We start from the raw sequence: 17883 nt of genomic DNA, 5'->3' as shown, positions 1-17883 counted from the left end.
TTCAGACGTGTGCTCTTCCGATCTTTTATTAAATATCAATTAATTTTACATAACAACACATGATATTCTTCGTTTCCCGTTTTCATGATTGTACTACAATCATCTGTACAAGAGATCAACACAATCATTCCGTTTTCTTTCGCGCGTGTATAATCTCAGAAATAACTCAATTAATAAGCTTCGAAAAGTGATACGTACGCTTGTCCAACGCGCGTATATCAAAGAGAACAAAAAATAAATTAGTCAAAATATTATATTTTGTACTTTAATACATGTAAATTTTATATTTACAAATAAAATATGTTTTAACTATATGTATTCTATCTTCTTGACAACTTCTATTCAGCAGATCACTAGCATAGATCTGTTACTAATAAATCACAGATCATATCACGAAGCAACAGTTCCTGGACGATCACAAAAGTTAAGCAACATTGGACTAGGTACATAGCTTAGATGAGTGACCACTTAAAAATACAAACTTATAAAATTAGTTTCCAAACCTATTTTTTTAATCATAATTTTGTCGTGTGTATTTTCTTTTATTTTCTGATTTATAATGCTGATTAATAAAATTTTGCGATCGTTCTTAGAATATTTCTGTGCTGTTGCATTCTTCCAACTATATTACATTGCAATGTTGCTATGATATTTCGTTGTAATATTACAAAAAGCGGCCATCTTAATGTTGTCGCAATCATACAACAATGATGCAGCAATGTTTTGCAACCAATTTGCAATATCGCAATATTTCAATGAAACTATTCTGCAATATATCAGCAATCTTTTTGTGCTGTATGGGAATCTTACTCGTTAGAATTTTTATACAATTATGTATAGTTTGTATATATGCAGGCTGTCGTCAGATATTTGTAAATATAAATTTATATCTTAAAACACAGTTATATAATAACACATCTTAAATGACATTAGAATAAATTCACTAATAATAATGTATATTAATTTTAAAATAATGGAAAAATTAAATTCCAGTAAAATCTTAAAAATGTTGTTAAACTGACTTAATTATTTGCAACTTGGCAAAAGAAAAAGTTTTAATAAATTAATATAAAAATTTATAGGCAGAAAACTTTTTTGGTTTCTCAATTTAATGTTTTCAAAATTTATTTTAGAGTCATTTTTATGCTGTAACATTTTTTTTATATTAAGAAGAATGAGTTAACCACGGAATACATGTCCATTCTATCGAAATCTCATTGCATAATGCAAACGGCTTAATTGCAGTCCAATGCAAACGACTCGTTACATCATACAGAGTACGGTATATTCTTACTGCGTTGCGTCCACAATTGCACTTTAACAACATGGACCTATTGTTTACATTGCATATAAGATTATTGTCTTACTTCATGAACTATCTTTGTAGTTTCGCAGTTTTATGCCAAGAATCCGGTTATTACCTGTCATATTCAGTCAAAATTAAAAGAAAAAATTACGATTTTTGTAATTTTTTTTAAATGGCTTCTGTATTATATAAAACCCGGTCTACAATTGCGTAAACGTAGACGTAAGTGGTTGTGAATTGTTGTAAATCGCAGTTGTAAGCTGCTGCTACTAGTTGTAAATTGTGAAAGATGGTTCAACTTTATCTTTCACGACTATGACTGCGTAAAACGTAAGCGCGTCAACCAATGAGAAGGCTGACACGTGTGTTGACACGTGATCGCGTCATCATAATTCTTGTTGTCTCGATACCGGATGCATGGAAATAATTAACGATCTGATTGTTCTCAAGGTTTTTATTGCGTTTTATAGTATGAATTAATATTATGGATAATATTATGGAATATAAAGAGAGCAGTACTCAGTTTGAAGACGCAGGTTCGTTGAATTTGTCTAGAGAGTTGTAATCAAGTTACAACATATCTTTACTTGATTGTAGATTAAATTATTGTACAACATTTACTGCATTTACTATTATACTAATACATTTATTACTTTACTACATTTACTACTACTTTCACAACTCTACGCCTACGTTTACGCAATTGTAAACCGGGCTTAAGATCCATAATATCAAGTGAACATTTTTCATTTAAATTTTAATAAGAACGTTACATATGACGGATTATATATACAAGATAAAAGGAGTTTAAAAATAGAATAAGGTACAATTTTTTAAAAAGCAGTTATTAAATAAAATTCCTTACACAATTCAAAACACAACAAATATTGATTTTATCTAAAATAATTATTTTAAACGTAATTATATTAAGATACGTCTTATTACGAGCATAACTTTCTTTTAAATAAAATCGCTTTTCAGATTGAAAAATTGATTTTATTTTATTTTTGATCCTTATAATTTTTTTTACAGAAATCAATTTTTTTTATATTTTATGCACAGAAATATTACGATAACGTAGTCAAAATATGGCTATACATTAAATTCTATGTAGAGATAAAATAAAAATAGTAGATCATATGAAAGTTTGTCTTATATTTTCTATTGCTTAATATTTTACAATTCTGGAGATATTCTGTAACCAAAGATTAATTTGCAAAATTCAATCTCTCCAGTGCTTGTTTCAACTTACTCTCTTTAAAAAAATTGCATGTCGATTTGCAAATACAATTTTCGTCATAATCAAATGCCGTTGTTGCAAATTTCTCATTGTGCAGCAACCCGGTGATTTATACGCGGGAGACACAGCGCAGACACACATCATGTCTCCTCAGGTAAGGCACTTTCATCTAGTCGTCTCCACAGTCCACGATCTGGGCAAGACTCGTCTGCTGTTGCAGACGACGAAGGAGGCGCAGGTGCATACATGTAGCAGCAGTGAAAGTATCCGCGAGTGCAACTACGATCTGCCGCGCACGTCTGTCAATGCCCTCTCTTGCATATAGTCAGTCTTGTTCTAACGGCGCCGTTTAACGCGCGATTCGAGTCTTCAGTTTCGAACTCGTCGTCGTATCCCTCGTATGATCCCTCCATCGCAATAAGATCCCAAGTGTCTAACTTCAGCAGAAGTTCGAAATCGCGAAATTGGATACCACAAGTCCTGATATAATCGAAACTTTCGCAAAACTTTCCGTCTTTGTCGTCGCCGCCGCGACTGTCCTGAAAAATTATGACCAAGAGGCTGCGGGCCATCCTCCTCCTTGTCGTCGGCTGCACGGCAACTCTCTCCTCCGACACCAACCGTGAGTAATTCAAACATTTTCTACGAATTTAAATTAGCGTCATCTTTGATATCTTCGCCGCTGAATATTCATACAGTTATAACCATACTTGAATTTGAATAAGCAAGAATAATATAATTTAATTGTACAAATAAATAAATGCTCTAATGATTTGCAATTGATTGTCGCTAAGAAATCAGATTGACATACGAAAAGATATACTAAATAAATTGCTTACAATTCAGAGTTGTATTATATTTATAAAAGAAACTCCGTAAATAAGACACAACCTATATAATTTTAAAATATTATGAGAACATCTAATTGTTTTATATATGCTAAAATATACTTTTTTTGTAATAATGGAAAATTTTCTAACTCAAATTACATGTAATTTCCTGCACGCAAATAGCTCCGCGCTGTCGCAAATGCCGGATCTTCGTTTCCGTAAAAAAGTACTATGTTGTAATCAAATATGTTCAAAGTACGGCAGAAACGTAAGCTTCTATCTTTATTTAAATTCAATAAGAAAAAAATTCATAATGATCTAAAATTATTAATAATGATCAATACCTATTTATCTGCAGATTTACATTATGAAATAGTCAACGGAAATGGATTAAAATGGATTGAAATTTTTTAATCCATTGATTGAAATGGATTGGCCTTCGTGGAAATGAATCGAATATCTATAAATCCAATCCATTTCCGTTTACTGGAAATAGAATAAAGCGCTCTAGAAATAGAATATAGCCGAAAAAAAAAAATACAAATTAAAGTACAGTAACACATATTATTCTTGTCGTGGATATTTGAATACATATATGTACGTGTACATACAATATGCATATGCTCTAATTATGCAATCTATTTATTGCACGCCGTACTAATAGTTTTCTGACGTGATTTTGCAAAGCATTAGAAAAAACGTCAGAAAAACAGCTCTTAGTATAAGTAACCTCTTGCAGCTGTACCAATCTGCAATACTTATATTCTTGAAGGTGCATTTTCGTCACGAGATAGTACTTTCACTTTTAACGCGGCTATAGAGTTTAACACGCTTTTTACTCATTGACGCTTTTACTTATACGATCTAGAACGTATAAGTAAAATTTCTCCTGCTCAATAAAGAATACAAAGAAGAATTCAACGAATCCTATAATGACCGCACGTTCAAAATAATGAAACGTACGTGACTACGCAATATACAGTCAGTTCAAGTATACAGTCGACACGTTTCTAATAACATTCTACTCGTAGCCGATTATGTGAAGCAATGTTCCAAAAGCGATCCGAAGCTGATAACTTGTCTGATCGACGCTCTACACCATCTGCGACCCTATCTGAAAGTCGGAATCCCCGAAATCGAATTACCCTCGGTAGAACCGTTCCGTGTAAGTTTGATCTATCTTAAATTGAATATAATACAGACAAGCAATATCAATCTGACGTTATTGCATTTAGTATAATTTATATCGATAGGTCTTTCTTTCCAAGAAAAAGCATTTTAAACAAGAAATTTCTTATTTTGTAATGTTTATAACATTACAAAGAACGAGACTTTGTCTACATTTCTCAATAATTTGTACTTTTTATTTGTTTTTATTCATAATGGATGTGTACATATTTGTTTAGAAATTTGTCCAGAAATTTTAAAATTTGTTAAATTTAAAAGAGACAGTTAATAAAAGATTGCCCACTCATTGCATGCGCGTTGTTCTTATTTGAAAAGTATTCGCCAATCTCGCGTATTTAAAATTCGACCTAATAAATTGTACTACGAAACGATATAGATATATAAAATGGATTTCTTATTTACACCGTTTTACATTCACTATCACACATTGTTCTGTCTATTCCAACAGATGGACGAACTGACTCTCTCTCTGACAGGTGGTATAAACGGATATAAGATTCAGCTACGGGACCTTTACATTAGGGGAGCTAGTAACTACACGGTAGAGGACATCAAGCTCGGCTCACCCTTCCAAGCCCTTATACGAATGCCGGCTCTTATATTAGACGCGCATTATTCCAGGCACGTAAATTCTGTACCTATTTATGAGCGGAAGACGAATATAAACATATCAGTGACTGAACATGTATCTATATCGGAACACGTATACAAAAACTTATTTCTAAATGCTTTTTTTCATAATATTATAATTTAATTAGAATCTTTAAATGTTTTTACAATTAAATTTTGATATTATAATAAAAAAAAAGCAATTGAGATTAATAAATTTTGTGTACGTTCAGATATAGATACATGTTCAGTCACTGGTACATTTACCGTACATACAAGTCAAACGAAGCATAAAATAATTTTTTAAATATATTATAATTTCCATGTGTATATAAATAAAAATTTTTCTATTTTAAAAGAATATGTAATATTCACTCCGTTTTATAAGCGGTAAAAACTGTAGTTTGATAAATTGTAAAAGACATATGATATAAACAATTATAATTTTTTATATTTAAGTAATGGAATATCTATTTAATTGAATTTCTATTTAATATCTATTTTATTTAATTTCTACAGTTCTGGTGTTTTAATAATTTTGCCTGCAAGTGGAAACGGTACGTTCCACGCGCGTTTCGGGGATGCTAGGGCACTAGTCAGAGGGACAGTCTCGACGAAATCGCAAGAGGGAAAGACGTATATGAACGTTGAAAATCTCGACGTCGTGCTCGGAGTAAAAAATTTGCAAATGCGAGTCAGCAAGATCTTCAATAACAATCGAATACTCAGTAAGCAAAACGCAGAAACGTAGTCTACAACAATTCATCTTTATGAATACTATACTGCTTTTTCAATTCTTAGCCGAGGCAATCAATCTCTTCCTTCGAGAAAATGGGCAAGAAGTGCTGAAACTGATGGAACCGCAACTAAAGAAGAAGCTATCGGCGCTCTTTGCTGGTATTGTCAATCAACTGTTGCGACACTTACCAGTGGAATCGTTCCTTATACCTTAAGACGTCTACATCGTATCTTCATTAGTTACCATTAGCTTCTTGTTATTGAAATCAACGATAGATTTTAAATATATGCACTTAAATAATGCGTTACAAAAAAGGTATTTTAGGCATTTTTTAAATTAAGAAGATAAAAGAAAAATACAATATGTAAATGCCCATTTAAATTGCTTTTCAATTTTTTAATAGTAAAATTTCATTTGGATACTTTCTAAGATTTAAATATTCTTAAAAAAAAGAAAAATAAATAACTGAAAAACTGTCACTGTTTTAATAGACAAAATTTATATACAACGTATTGTATCTAATTAATTATCTATACAAAGACGAAATTTTAGAAGTAAATAATTAATTATAGGTGACATAATGTTTATATGCTACTTTTTAATTGTTCGTTTACTTTCATGAAAACGTTAATTATGTGATCAATCAGAAATTGAACAAATTGCCTGAAGAGAGCATACAATTTTATATTCAAAGATTAATAGATAATTCTCGTTGATATTCTCCTAGAAAAAAAAATATATTACATGTTGATAGTAAATGTAATTGTTGCTTATATCATAGAGATATAATACATCGTTATTATATTAAGTTTCAGATGTGGTATTAGAGTTTTAGCGCACAATGGAATTATGGTATATATTGAGAGTAAAATGAATGTACCTTCTGTCATATAAATATATGATAAAAATTAATTATTTTAGTTCGTTTATATCCTTTTACATATAAATTATTATCTACTACGCTTTGCTTAATAATTGACAAATTGTTTAAACGCGATAGATCAACAATAATTTGGAAGAAAACCTTCAAGAGAGTCATAAAAATTATTCGGAAAATTATTCTTTGAATTTATACATCTACTGATACCCATCATATTATCCATGATATTTATTACGTCTGTGTGCTTTACATAAACAATCGCTAGTGAAAATAGCAGTAACACAATAATAGTAACAATGCTAAGAATAATCTATGTGTTTACACGTTACGTAATTATGCAATAAACTCGCCGCACTATTCACACGCATGTCGACGTCGTGCAAGACTAAGTAACACACTATCAGGAGTACGCACGGTGAGAAGTGACGAACTCGTCACGTCGGGATGTTCGCAGAGACTTTGGAAACAGAGGAAATTTCGCGTTCCTCCGCGCCGGCTTCGGGCGGTCGCCTAAAAAAAAAAAAATACATACTCGCGCCGACTTCGGCGCGAATTGGCGCTCCTTCGTTCATACATACTACGCTATATGTACGTGCCCTAGCGGGAAGGAACGTCTTCTCGGGGACTTCAAGGGAACGTCTTCGAGAAGGATATCTTCGATAAAACGCGATTTCCGATCTCGGTGAGACGTTCGTCCCAGCTCTTCGTGAGGAACGGCAGCATCTGGCGATACAAAGTCGGCCAATATTCGTTGACGAATTTCATGGCGGCGTTATCTGAAAGTGAAAATTCTGTGAGAATCTGTGCGTGTATGTGTGTGTGTGTGTGTGTGTGTGTAAGATGATGTGACGATCGCGCCACGAAGAATGCCGTCGCATAAAAAAGGCATATTAAGTGTATTCGTAATCTGCATTATGTAACGAGAGAGATTACGGCATAGGTATCAGAGTTTCCCATCGAATAATTATCCAGGAATTGCTGAAGTGATATAACAAGACAATTAGGAATAATGAAACAGTAGACACAACTACGGCAATAAGAACGGAAAGAATACAATGTCTCGCGTCCAGTGTCTCTTTTTTTTTTTATGTAGCTTAAGAGAAGAAAATGGATTTATTGTTCAGGGAAATGTGAAAATTCGATAAACGCTCATCTCAGCTAAAAAATACGTTGAACAGTTTACTTACTGAGTTCCTCGTTACCGTTGAACATGTCACTGAACCAAATCTGCATCTTTCCGACCTCCGGATTTAGTTGGAAATGTTCGAGCGTCCATCTGTCGTTAGCTACAGGTCCTTCCAGTATCCACGTGCTTTTAATGTCCTCCATGCTAATGTTAAAGAATCCTGCCGCGATAGACAAGATGCATTAATCTCGCGAATAATTTAATCTTAATAAATTTTATACAAATATTTAAACCTATTTTGTTTATAAAATCAAAACTTTAAAAATTTGAAAATTACATATAAAATCAAAATCAGAATTACATTTATGAATTATTATTAGAATAATAATTCATAAATGTAATTCAATGTAATTCAGTGTAATTCATAAAATTTCATCAAACAATAATGGAATTACATAAAATTGAAAAAATTAAATAAAGTAACAAGCATCTGTTCATAGAAAGTGCATATATAACAATATCTTCTTTTGTATTTCCAATATTTTTCAATTTTATGATATTTCGCATATATATTAGAAATATTATCGGTATTAAAAGTAATTAATCTGTACCTACCGTGACCGCCAATTTGCATCGCTCCCACTTGTCCTTCGGCTTTGTAATTACCCTCGATGAGCGCCTTCGGCAAATCGGCATCAAGCTCCAATTTGAAGAAATTATCGGAATGCTGCGGTCTCACAGCCTTGAATTGAGCCTTCGCAAGTCCATAGACGTTAACATTAGTCACTGTTATGTCCGCTTTTAGTTCTTGGGTTTCGTACATGGTTCTCTGCTCTTCGATAAAGTATGGATCCAAGACTGGTATGTCGAGTTTCGGAATACCTTCGGGAAAAGATTAAAACTCGTTTAAATGTATAATATATTAACATAAATTAAATAATGACAAATCGGTTTTCATTCATAAGCGCGCGCGCGCACGCACGCACGCACGCACACACACACACACACACACACACACACACACACACACACACACACACACACACACACACACACACACACACACACACACACACATCACTTTTAAATATAATACAGACTTGATAATTTCGAGTAAAGAGAAATTAGTTATTAATATTCTGTTTTTAATACCTTGGATGAAGTTTGGCCATGCTTCTTGCAATGCAAGTCTCAAGCAAGACGAATAGTCATCTGCATCATGGTTGCAGGTTTGCACAGCTGCGTAAAAATATATAATATATATATTAATAATAATAGTATCTACATTAAAATTATTTAAATATGATTAAGTTGCGGTAAAAAATAATAAAATCGCAATCTTTTTATTAGCATTACTTGACTATTGTTCATTTTGATGCTAATTATTTCAACATTTAAAATTAACTTTCAATTCTAGTAAATATTTAATTAGTATATATTTATCATTATGAGTCACTCTGACAGGATCTGGCACAAACTGGCTTAGGAAATCCTATATACAAGCTTTGAATTTATTGTGGTTAATGTTAATGAAACCTTTCCTTTCTCCGATAATAAAACTAGCCACAAAATGCATCGATCAGTTGCATATCAGTTTTCGTAAAAACTGTTTTTCGCCAAAGAAAAACAGAGAGAGTGAGAGAGAGAATGAAATTAGCATAATTAGCGGTTGAAACGTGTGAAAAATGGTAAAAGTATATGATTAAACGTTTAAACTTGTGCAATTATTATCCGTTCAACCGTAAATATAAATCTGCACACATGCAAACTTATTTGAAATTACTAGTCATTCTGTTATAAATGTAAACATAACTTTATGCATAAATTTTAATCTTAAATATTAAAGAATATTTAATTTGACTACCTTTCAATTTTGCCTCAAGCAAACCAATTAATAAAAAAAAATTTTATTAACTTTGATATTTATAATAACAATTTTTTAGAGTATACAGAAAAAACTGGTAAGATAAAAACGAATTTATAATAAAAATAGTTCGGTCATTTCTTTTCTCAAGATGTAGTTGTGTAAGATTATGTATTTGCGATTATTGCATTAGATTGATTAGATCGATAGATCGGTTAAAAATTACAAGACAAATAGTTATAGATTTTTAAAATAAAATAATTATTAACACAATTAAAAAATGCCAAAATTGAAAAACAAAAATAAAGTGTTGAAAATAACATATACTTATATATAGGTATATATATATATAACTTTCTTTTTATTTTGGGTACTTAAACGTTCTCACAAGGTTAGTTTAATAAAAGAATTGTGTTAAAATATTTTTATTCGCTCATACTCTAATTTGATTTGCTTTATGATAATAATCCTTTTTATCGTTTTAATTTCTTGAAACCAGTTGCTTATTCTGCATGGAGAAAGCAAAAGTAGTATCTGAGTCATAATTAATGTATCAATAAATGCATTGACGATTCTGTTATTTTGTTTGTACAATTGATCTATAACTTATAATTTACATAACAAATAATAAGGAAGAAAGGATCAAATTCGACTGAAACTAGATGTTGGTTGTCTAATAATATTCTTATTTTTTAAATCTTTAAATTTCGGCTATCATAAACTGCAGGCCAATTAGTGTCGGTCTTTAAGAACGCACTCATAAAGTCGAAATGCTATCACAAATTAAATTAATCGTCAATTTGATAATGAGTTTAATATAAAAGAAACCTTTATCTGCTTGTATATAAAAATTATAGACAAATAATGTCAAGAACATCGTAGAACAGAGTTATCAATGTTATCAACGAATAACATTTATCTCCAGCAAACTGTCATAACGGCACATGAATTTTACAAGAAATTTTGTGACATATAAAAATAACTGTCATAATAGCACATGAATTTTACAAGTTAAAAAATGCACACGTTTCTATCCGCACGCTGAAAGTGATATCTAAAATTGTTATTATAAATATCGAAATTAAATTGACATTTTTCTGATTAATTAGTTCTTGCTCGAGGCAAAATTGAAAGGTAGCGAAATGAAATTAAATTTAAAATTATAAAAATAATCCTCAGATCTTAGGCAAAGGGAAGTAGTTCAACAAAGGACTTACGAAGCTCCAAATCCTGAGCCGCGGCGAGCACAAACGCGGTAGCGCAGAATAGAACGAGTGCGTAGAACGACATCCTGCCTGGTTAAAAATCCTGGCAGCTAGCCTGGCCAATTATAAACACACGGTTTATATAGTTTCCCGGCCCAAGGACTCGGCAAAGATACGTTGCAAAATTGCATGTCATTAAACACGTGAGAGGCGAGGAGCAGCGGTACTTGATCAGCGGCAATAAACTAAAGCGTGGCTGCGACAGTTCTGCTTCTCTTTTGTTCATGGCATCTCTAACAGGTGGTGGAGAAAACGAAGGGGATGACTGCTTGTGTCATGGATTTTAAGTTATATTGCTGTTTTATAGAATTTTATACGTTTTAAAAAATCAAAAACGATTACTTGATCCAAATGCTACTTTTTTTTATCTTACGATTAATTCACTGATACGCGAAGATGGAAAATTTACATTTTAGTTGCTGAATAAAGAAAATTAATTTAAATAAAAAAGATAAAAAAGAGAAAAACCAACATAAATAGAAAATATTACCGCTTCAAAAACAAAGAAGAAAAATTCTGTTTTGAGAAAAGAGAGAATAAAATATTCTCTGACAGAAATCAACATTCATAAAGAAAAAAAAGAAAATACTTCGACTATCTTTTTGGTTCATCTTATTTTTTTTCAATTTCTTTTTCTTTGTCACAGCATCGGCATTTTGGGCTTGGAGCAATTAAGTTCACTATATTGTTACGCCTTGTGAGGCAATTTAAGTTCTAAGAACTGCGTAGCAGTAAGATGTTTAACCTTTTGGAATTTAAAATGAGATAAATGTATATTTATGCTATAGACAAAGAAATGCAAAAGAAGAAATAAATAAAATATAATTATAACAGCAGAAATTAACTAATATATTTTAAAGTAAAACTAATATAATATAAATCTAACAGTTTTGTCTCATTGTGAAATAATGTAATAATCTAATGAAATTAACAGTGACAGCTTCATTTTATCTTTTATAAGTATGAATAAATAAATATTGTACAATTTATTATTTTTCAATAATTTTATATTAATGTTAAATAGAAAAGAATTTTTTAAAACGTGTTTTCTTCAGTTAAACAACAATTTTATTTATGCCTACCTTCACATGTTCAATGTTACATCTGTAATGTAAATGTCGTGTATGTCATCTAATTATTACTCAGAGACTTCAAAGAATACAATATGGAAATTCTTCCTCTGATTAAGTATTATATAAAAAACAATTATTATTATAAATATCATAGTAATAATTGTTTTTTTTAATTTATATAATAGCCATTAAAGGTTTAATTAACTGCATCATTATACGAAGCTAGAACAGCCTTCCAAAACAGACTTACGTCATCGACATTTATTACACAGCTATTAAGAGATATGAATGTTGATATATAACGATGGGAAAAAATTCTATCTACCCATAAGCATAATCAAATAAGCTTGACTGATGAATTGCGCCGATAGACAAATTAATTATGCAGATAACGATAAGACAGCGGCATCAGGAAATGCTTTAGAATTCCGGTGGAGCTTGCTCTCTTCGCGATCTTAACGTAAGCTCACGCGAACTCCGAGCGAATGGACTTCCGTGACCTTGTGACCTTGCATGCACCCTCGCAACGCGAGCAATCGGCGATCGGCGATCACGCAAGTGTGCCGACTTGCAAACGCCTGATCGCGTCACACCTCGCGTTTATCTAGCCGCGATGGAATTAAGATCAGATCATGAATGCGCGAAGTAGCTACCCTTGGAACAGATCGCGTCGACGACTATAGAAACGAGTTTCACTAAGGACGTACGCGGGAGGAGGTACGGGAGGAGGGGGGAAAAATGGAGATTCCGAAGGCACGATGCCACTCTCGATGAGACTCCAATCTGCAGCGGTAATTGTACGCGGCGAGCATGCACCGATATGTCACAGTGCGCCGAAGTGCGGAGGCTGTTATATGGACCAGCGGTTACATGGACAACTATGAATGGTGCACGCGTGAGCTTTCAATCCTTTCTCATCTCAGGTGCCCCACCTCGCGCAGTCCTAGAATCTCCTCGCGGAATGACACTCACGTTTTCATTTCACTTTCAAGTACAACACAACGCGGCTCGTTTGTATACACGGTGGTATTGCCATCAATACTAATAGAGCAATCTATATATTAGTACTAATCACTGTAATCTTTGTACTCAAGATATCCTATTCATTCACATAGAAAATCACAGATATTATACCCGTGAATTATCGAGATAATCTGGCAAATACTTGAAATACTTGGGTAATTACCGAAGTTATTAGGCATCTAAGTATTGACGGTATTAATTACTATGCTCCTTCTAATTATGTACTATTGCAAATAACTTAGGCGTAGGAAAATGAAAGCTCAGTAGACTAATATGTTTCTCCAACAAGCTGCAATATATTTAATTTTTATTTAGTTTCTTTATTGTTTTAATTTTTCAATTTAAACGAACTGCATGAATTTTATCCCGAAGATAATCATGTCGTAAAATCGGATATTTTGTATTTTTTTTTCATCTCCCCTTACGAGAAAGCAACGAGTAAGTTTTATCTACATTTAAACAATTTTAAAATTATGCATTTGAAAAGAAATTGGCTATAAGTCTTTGTTCTCCATTATAAAGTATTAAAAAAAAATTATAAAGGTTTTCATTTTATTATTATTATTATTGTTAGTATCATCCGTATTTTTAATTAATAGAATAAATGAAATAAATGATTACGACATAATATATCCTTGTATCATGAAGTTCTCTTGAATTAGCTAAGCTAAGTATAGGTTCTCAGTCTTGATCATTTGTGTTTCCTATTTCATTGTCATGCAGAGGTGGGCGGTTAATTTAAGAGAAACGTAGGTCGCACTTACTTGGTCTCTTCTAATAAACATCTGCAACAGTGTTACGTGTGACATCTGGCATAATGAGGCGTGCAGATAATGAAGGAGCGCATCATGAATTAGCTAAATGCCAGTGTTTAGATTTCGCAACTACTCAATGTTTTCCTCGTTGGCTTTACAAACAATAATAATGCATAATGGGTAGCACGCACCGCCGATTTTTATCCGTACATTAAGAAGAGCGACAACATCCGATATACTTAAAAAAATAAAAATAGAATATAGTTTACATCCATAATTTAATCTTTATCTTAATAACATGATAAATTAATTAGTATTATTTAACATTCAAAATTATGCATAAAAAGTATCTAACTTTCGTCGCTGCTATTATTTTTAATGTGCTTATATTTAATGTAGATCAACATATATTCGAATAAGCGTTTAGCGTAATGCGATAAACAGCTGCCAATATTTCTGCCCGACATCTTTCCCGCGTATGACACAAATTGCACATGATAATCTGCATAAATGCACTCGCGCGGATCAATGAGCGTGAGCGATAGTGCACTGAGTCCTTGTGGAGGTAAAAAAAAAGACAGTCCTTGTCGGATTAAAAAAGAAAGACGCGCATAGCGATTAGAAACGATCGACGCGTCTTTTCCTTCCCCCGTCGCGCAAAAAATGATCGGGTAGGTGTGTACGTCTCTTCTGTCAGTGGTGCTTTAGCTCATTTACAGACCTTAAATGTTCATTTTACATCTTTGTTATATATTAACAAAAATAAAACTTAAATCTACACAAATTATCGTTTTTCTCATTTTTTTTAAGACTTTCAGGACTTCAGCGATTTAGAAGAAAAAATAAAGAAGAAAAGAGGGGAAGACTGATCGTGTGAGAAAATGTCATTCAGACACACAAAGTAACAAAAATTGTAAATAAAATTGATTTTGGAAAATATGTATGGCTATCGTCGATCCGCAAAATGCAACACACGGACGCGCAATATAAATTTTTTCGAATTTTTCTTTGTTCCGGATCTCTTAGACCTACATAATAAAACGTCATTGCTTCTCGTTGGTTCAGAAGAAAGATATGTAGGTCTTTCGAGTATAGCATTGGCTTGTTTATACCGATCACCATTCACTTAACAGTGACCGCTTGCAGCTACCCGGCGCGTACGTTATCACTAATGAAACGCACACAGCCGCGTCGCACACTCCACCGCGCGCCATTGCACAATGATTGGTATAATTACGTTTTAACGTTTCGCATTTGGTCCGTGAACCACGAAACAAACTGGGTGTGCAATTGGGTGACGGTGGTGAGATGAAGAATCAAACTAGCCCGTTCATAAAACAGTGTCAATGACGTCAATGTTGTATTACATGTCACCGCGACATTGCAGCAAAGAGCAATCCGCGCTAAATTAAATATTTAGATGCAAATATAATATTTTTGTGTACAGATATCGTAAGTCTTTAAGACATATTAGAGTCTTAAAGATGTTAAAATTGACGTTTTTTTAAAAGAACCAAAACTTTTATAAATAGGCATGTTGTCTGGGTGTGTAAAAACAAAATACATACTCTCGTGACAATATATATGATATATAATTGTTATAAATATAAATGCGAATTTATAAAGCATTTGTATAGTAAAAAGTAATAAACTTTCTATTGCATTAAAACTGTACCCGGTCAGATATTTATGTCGATTGAAATTATGACGATTAAAAATTTTTTATTGATAATTAATAATGTTGATACTTTTCAATTGTCTCAGAATTCCAATAATAAAACACGAAAATTTATCTTAATTCAGAGAGAAACCCGAGAGTGAATATGCCTGCGTTTTAAGTAAAACCTGTTCACTAGCGCCTCTATGTATATAAATCGTGTTTATTAAACTACGTAGTCATATCTCTGTAAATTTCCAATAGATAACACGCTATATTTTTTTATAAGTATTAAAGATCAAATAGATATAATATATTCTCAGTATTAAAATATCAAATCCTAATCCTCTCTTCTAATCTATTCATTTTAAAGCAACGGATTTACTAAATGTATAATATATATAGAATTTCTTACCGTTAGTTTATTAATTATGTAGATACACTTACATGTATAACATTAAAATTAGATATTCACAATACGTACTAAAGCAATGGAAATGTAAAAGGAATCATCGTTGAATCATTAGCATTTACTTCATCCCATCCAACATGCAGCTTCATACTTTTTTCTTGCCACAAGTCCTTGTGTATAGAAGATATGGCACCTAACCAAGCCTGAACATAACACGGTAAAGTTTAATCAAAATTGTGATGTCATAACAAAAAAAGAATTTTATCATACCCGCTGACAATGAAATGCCCATGCATAAATCATTCTGTTGTCTACTTTTATAGATAACTTCTTCGTTTTTTGTAGCATTTTTATTGCAGCACTTTTTCGCGACTGTATCATATAATAGTAAGCTTTCATCAACATGTACCTGCGACCATTTCGATTTCTTAAAATAATTCTTTGGATAAAGTATTGAAGTTTTAATGTACTATCAAAATAATTTTAAATTATAATATTTAAAATTATTTTACACAAGTAATAATATAAAATATAATGAATTCTATATATAAATAAAATAATTGTTAATAATAAATATATACCTGGGAATTGCAATTTTTACGATATTTGTCATATTTTTGATACGCTTGAATTCATTATTAATTTCCGTTAGCGTGTTTAATGCGTTTATGTTTTTGTTAGTGACTTCCTTCACTGCAAAATTGCAACTTTGTTTTACTTTGATAATAATTTTACACATACATCGCATAATATTCAAATATTCATCCACACTTTATTACCATACAAAATTAACAGTCCCTCGAGTTTCTTTAACGCGGTAATCGTCGCTGCCACCTTGTACTCGTCCGCTATACTCTCGGCCGTCACGTTCCTGCTGTTCCAAACTTTCGCAGCTTCCCACTGTTGCGTTCTGATGCACCTTCAATAGTTAATGCATATTAGAACGAAAAATCACAAATTTTTACTTCTATTGTGTAATAACAACGTATTTTTTCGATTTATTCTGATTTTACACAAAGCGAAGGTTCTCATATTTACCACAACCACATAGACGTGAAATATCGCCTTTCCGCCTCGGGATCATGCAGGCTGATTATAGACTCTCCTTCCTGAAGATAATATTTGTCGCAACTTCGTAACGAGAGAACCGTGAGACCGGTGTCTAGTTGCACATCGGCGCAAATGGCGTAATACCAAGTACGACCCGACTTGTCCAAATTGTTTCGCGATACAAATTCTGTGGATTCAATTTTAGAACATATACTTTCCTTATACGTAATTAAAACATCGATTTGCTTAATTTATTACATAGTTATCATAAAAATAATTATCATATTACATAGTTATCATTTAACGAATATAATTAAGATTTGTTAATAAGATTTAATTAAGATCATTAAGATTTAAATTAAGAGAAGATCAAAATATATATATATATAACGGTCATAACAGGATCTTGGTGCTTCTAATATTTCTGTGTAATTTTACATACATATTCTAGTTTCAACAAACTGCGTGCCGTTACTTTCGGATTCAACACAGCTCTTTGCTTGAAACATAACTGTATTATCACTATTATTAAATCCTGGCTGAGATAATATTTTTTGCAGCAAATAATTCTTTATATCGCATCGTGGGAAGGAAAGATTTATTATAGATGCCGGTAAGCATCAGTGTTTATTACGTAAATTGATTATCAATTTAATAATCGTGATAATACAATTATATATATACATATATTTATATATATGTTATTTATATCATTTATATATTTATATCAATTTAATAAATACTAATGCTTACCGGCATCTAATAAATCCTCCCTTATTATCTCAGCCAGGATTTAATAATAGTGATAATACAGTTATGTTTCAAGCAAAGAGCTGTGTTGAATATATATATATATATATATATAT

The 17883-nt window shown here is 32.0% G+C and overlaps 3 protein-coding genes across 6 annotated transcripts in view; 1 reads left to right on the top strand and 2 right to left on the bottom strand.

Annotated features, from left to right (window-relative positions):
• The first annotated feature begins 1854 nt into the window (after positions 1–1854).
• Positions 1855–6314, top strand: LOC105451796 (protein takeout-like). 2 transcript variants are annotated; one of them, XM_011692475.1, is made up of 6 exons: positions 1855–2129; positions 2644–3168; positions 4408–4541; positions 5013–5185; positions 5693–5901; positions 5975–6314. In XM_011692475.1, the coding sequence occupies exons 2-6, from the start codon at positions 3096–3098 to the stop codon at positions 6124–6126; spliced, it is 741 nt and encodes a 246-aa protein (XP_011690777.1). In that variant the 5' UTR covers positions 1855–2129; positions 2644–3095; the 3' UTR covers positions 6127–6314. The 2 variants fall into 2 exon arrangements, with proteins under 2 accessions (XP_011690777.1, XP_011690778.1); XM_011692476.1 differs by lacking the exon at positions 1855–2129 and adding an exon at positions 4245–4335 and having other exon boundaries at positions 3086–3168.
• Positions 6315–6803: 489 nt separating this feature from the next.
• On the bottom strand, positions 6804–11132 carry LOC105451795 (circadian clock-controlled protein-like). 3 transcript variants are annotated; one of them, XM_011692473.1, is made up of 6 exons: positions 11000–11132; positions 9071–9157; positions 8534–8800; positions 7980–8138; positions 7371–7568; positions 6804–7302 (listed from the first exon to the last, which is right to left on the bottom strand). In XM_011692473.1, the coding sequence occupies exons 1-5, from the start codon at positions 11070–11072 to the stop codon at positions 7420–7422; spliced, it is 735 nt and encodes a 244-aa protein (XP_011690775.1). In that variant the 5' UTR covers positions 11073–11132; the 3' UTR covers positions 6804–7302; positions 7371–7419. The 3 variants fall into 3 exon arrangements, with proteins under 3 accessions (XP_011690775.1, XP_011690776.1, XP_011690774.1); XM_011692474.1 differs by having other exon boundaries at positions 7389–7568; XM_011692472.1 differs by having other exon boundaries at positions 6804–7568.
• Positions 11133–15957: 4825 nt separating this feature from the next.
• The window catches only part of LOC105451807 (adenylate cyclase type 10-like), a 10018-nt gene continuing 8092 nt past the window's right edge, over positions 15958–17883 (bottom strand). Inside the window, exons 25-29 of the mRNA XM_011692491.1 lie at positions 17006–17204; positions 16747–16886; positions 16549–16660; positions 16238–16376; positions 15958–16170 (exon numbers count right to left, since the gene is read on the bottom strand). Of these exons, the coding sequence (XP_011690793.1) occupies positions 16039–16170; positions 16238–16376; positions 16549–16660; positions 16747–16886; positions 17006–17204 (722 nt within the window). The 3' untranslated portion in view covers positions 15958–16038. The remainder of the gene's footprint in view (positions 16171–16237; positions 16377–16548; positions 16661–16746; positions 16887–17005; positions 17205–17883) is intronic.

This window comes from Wasmannia auropunctata, unplaced genomic scaffold, assembly GCF_000956235.1.
Source record: "Wasmannia auropunctata unplaced genomic scaffold, wasmannia.A_1.0 LD336044.1, whole genome shotgun sequence".
Taxonomy (NCBI): Eukaryota; Metazoa; Arthropoda; class Insecta; order Hymenoptera; family Formicidae; genus Wasmannia; species Wasmannia auropunctata.
This window is presented reverse-complemented; position numbering and strand designations above follow the sequence as displayed.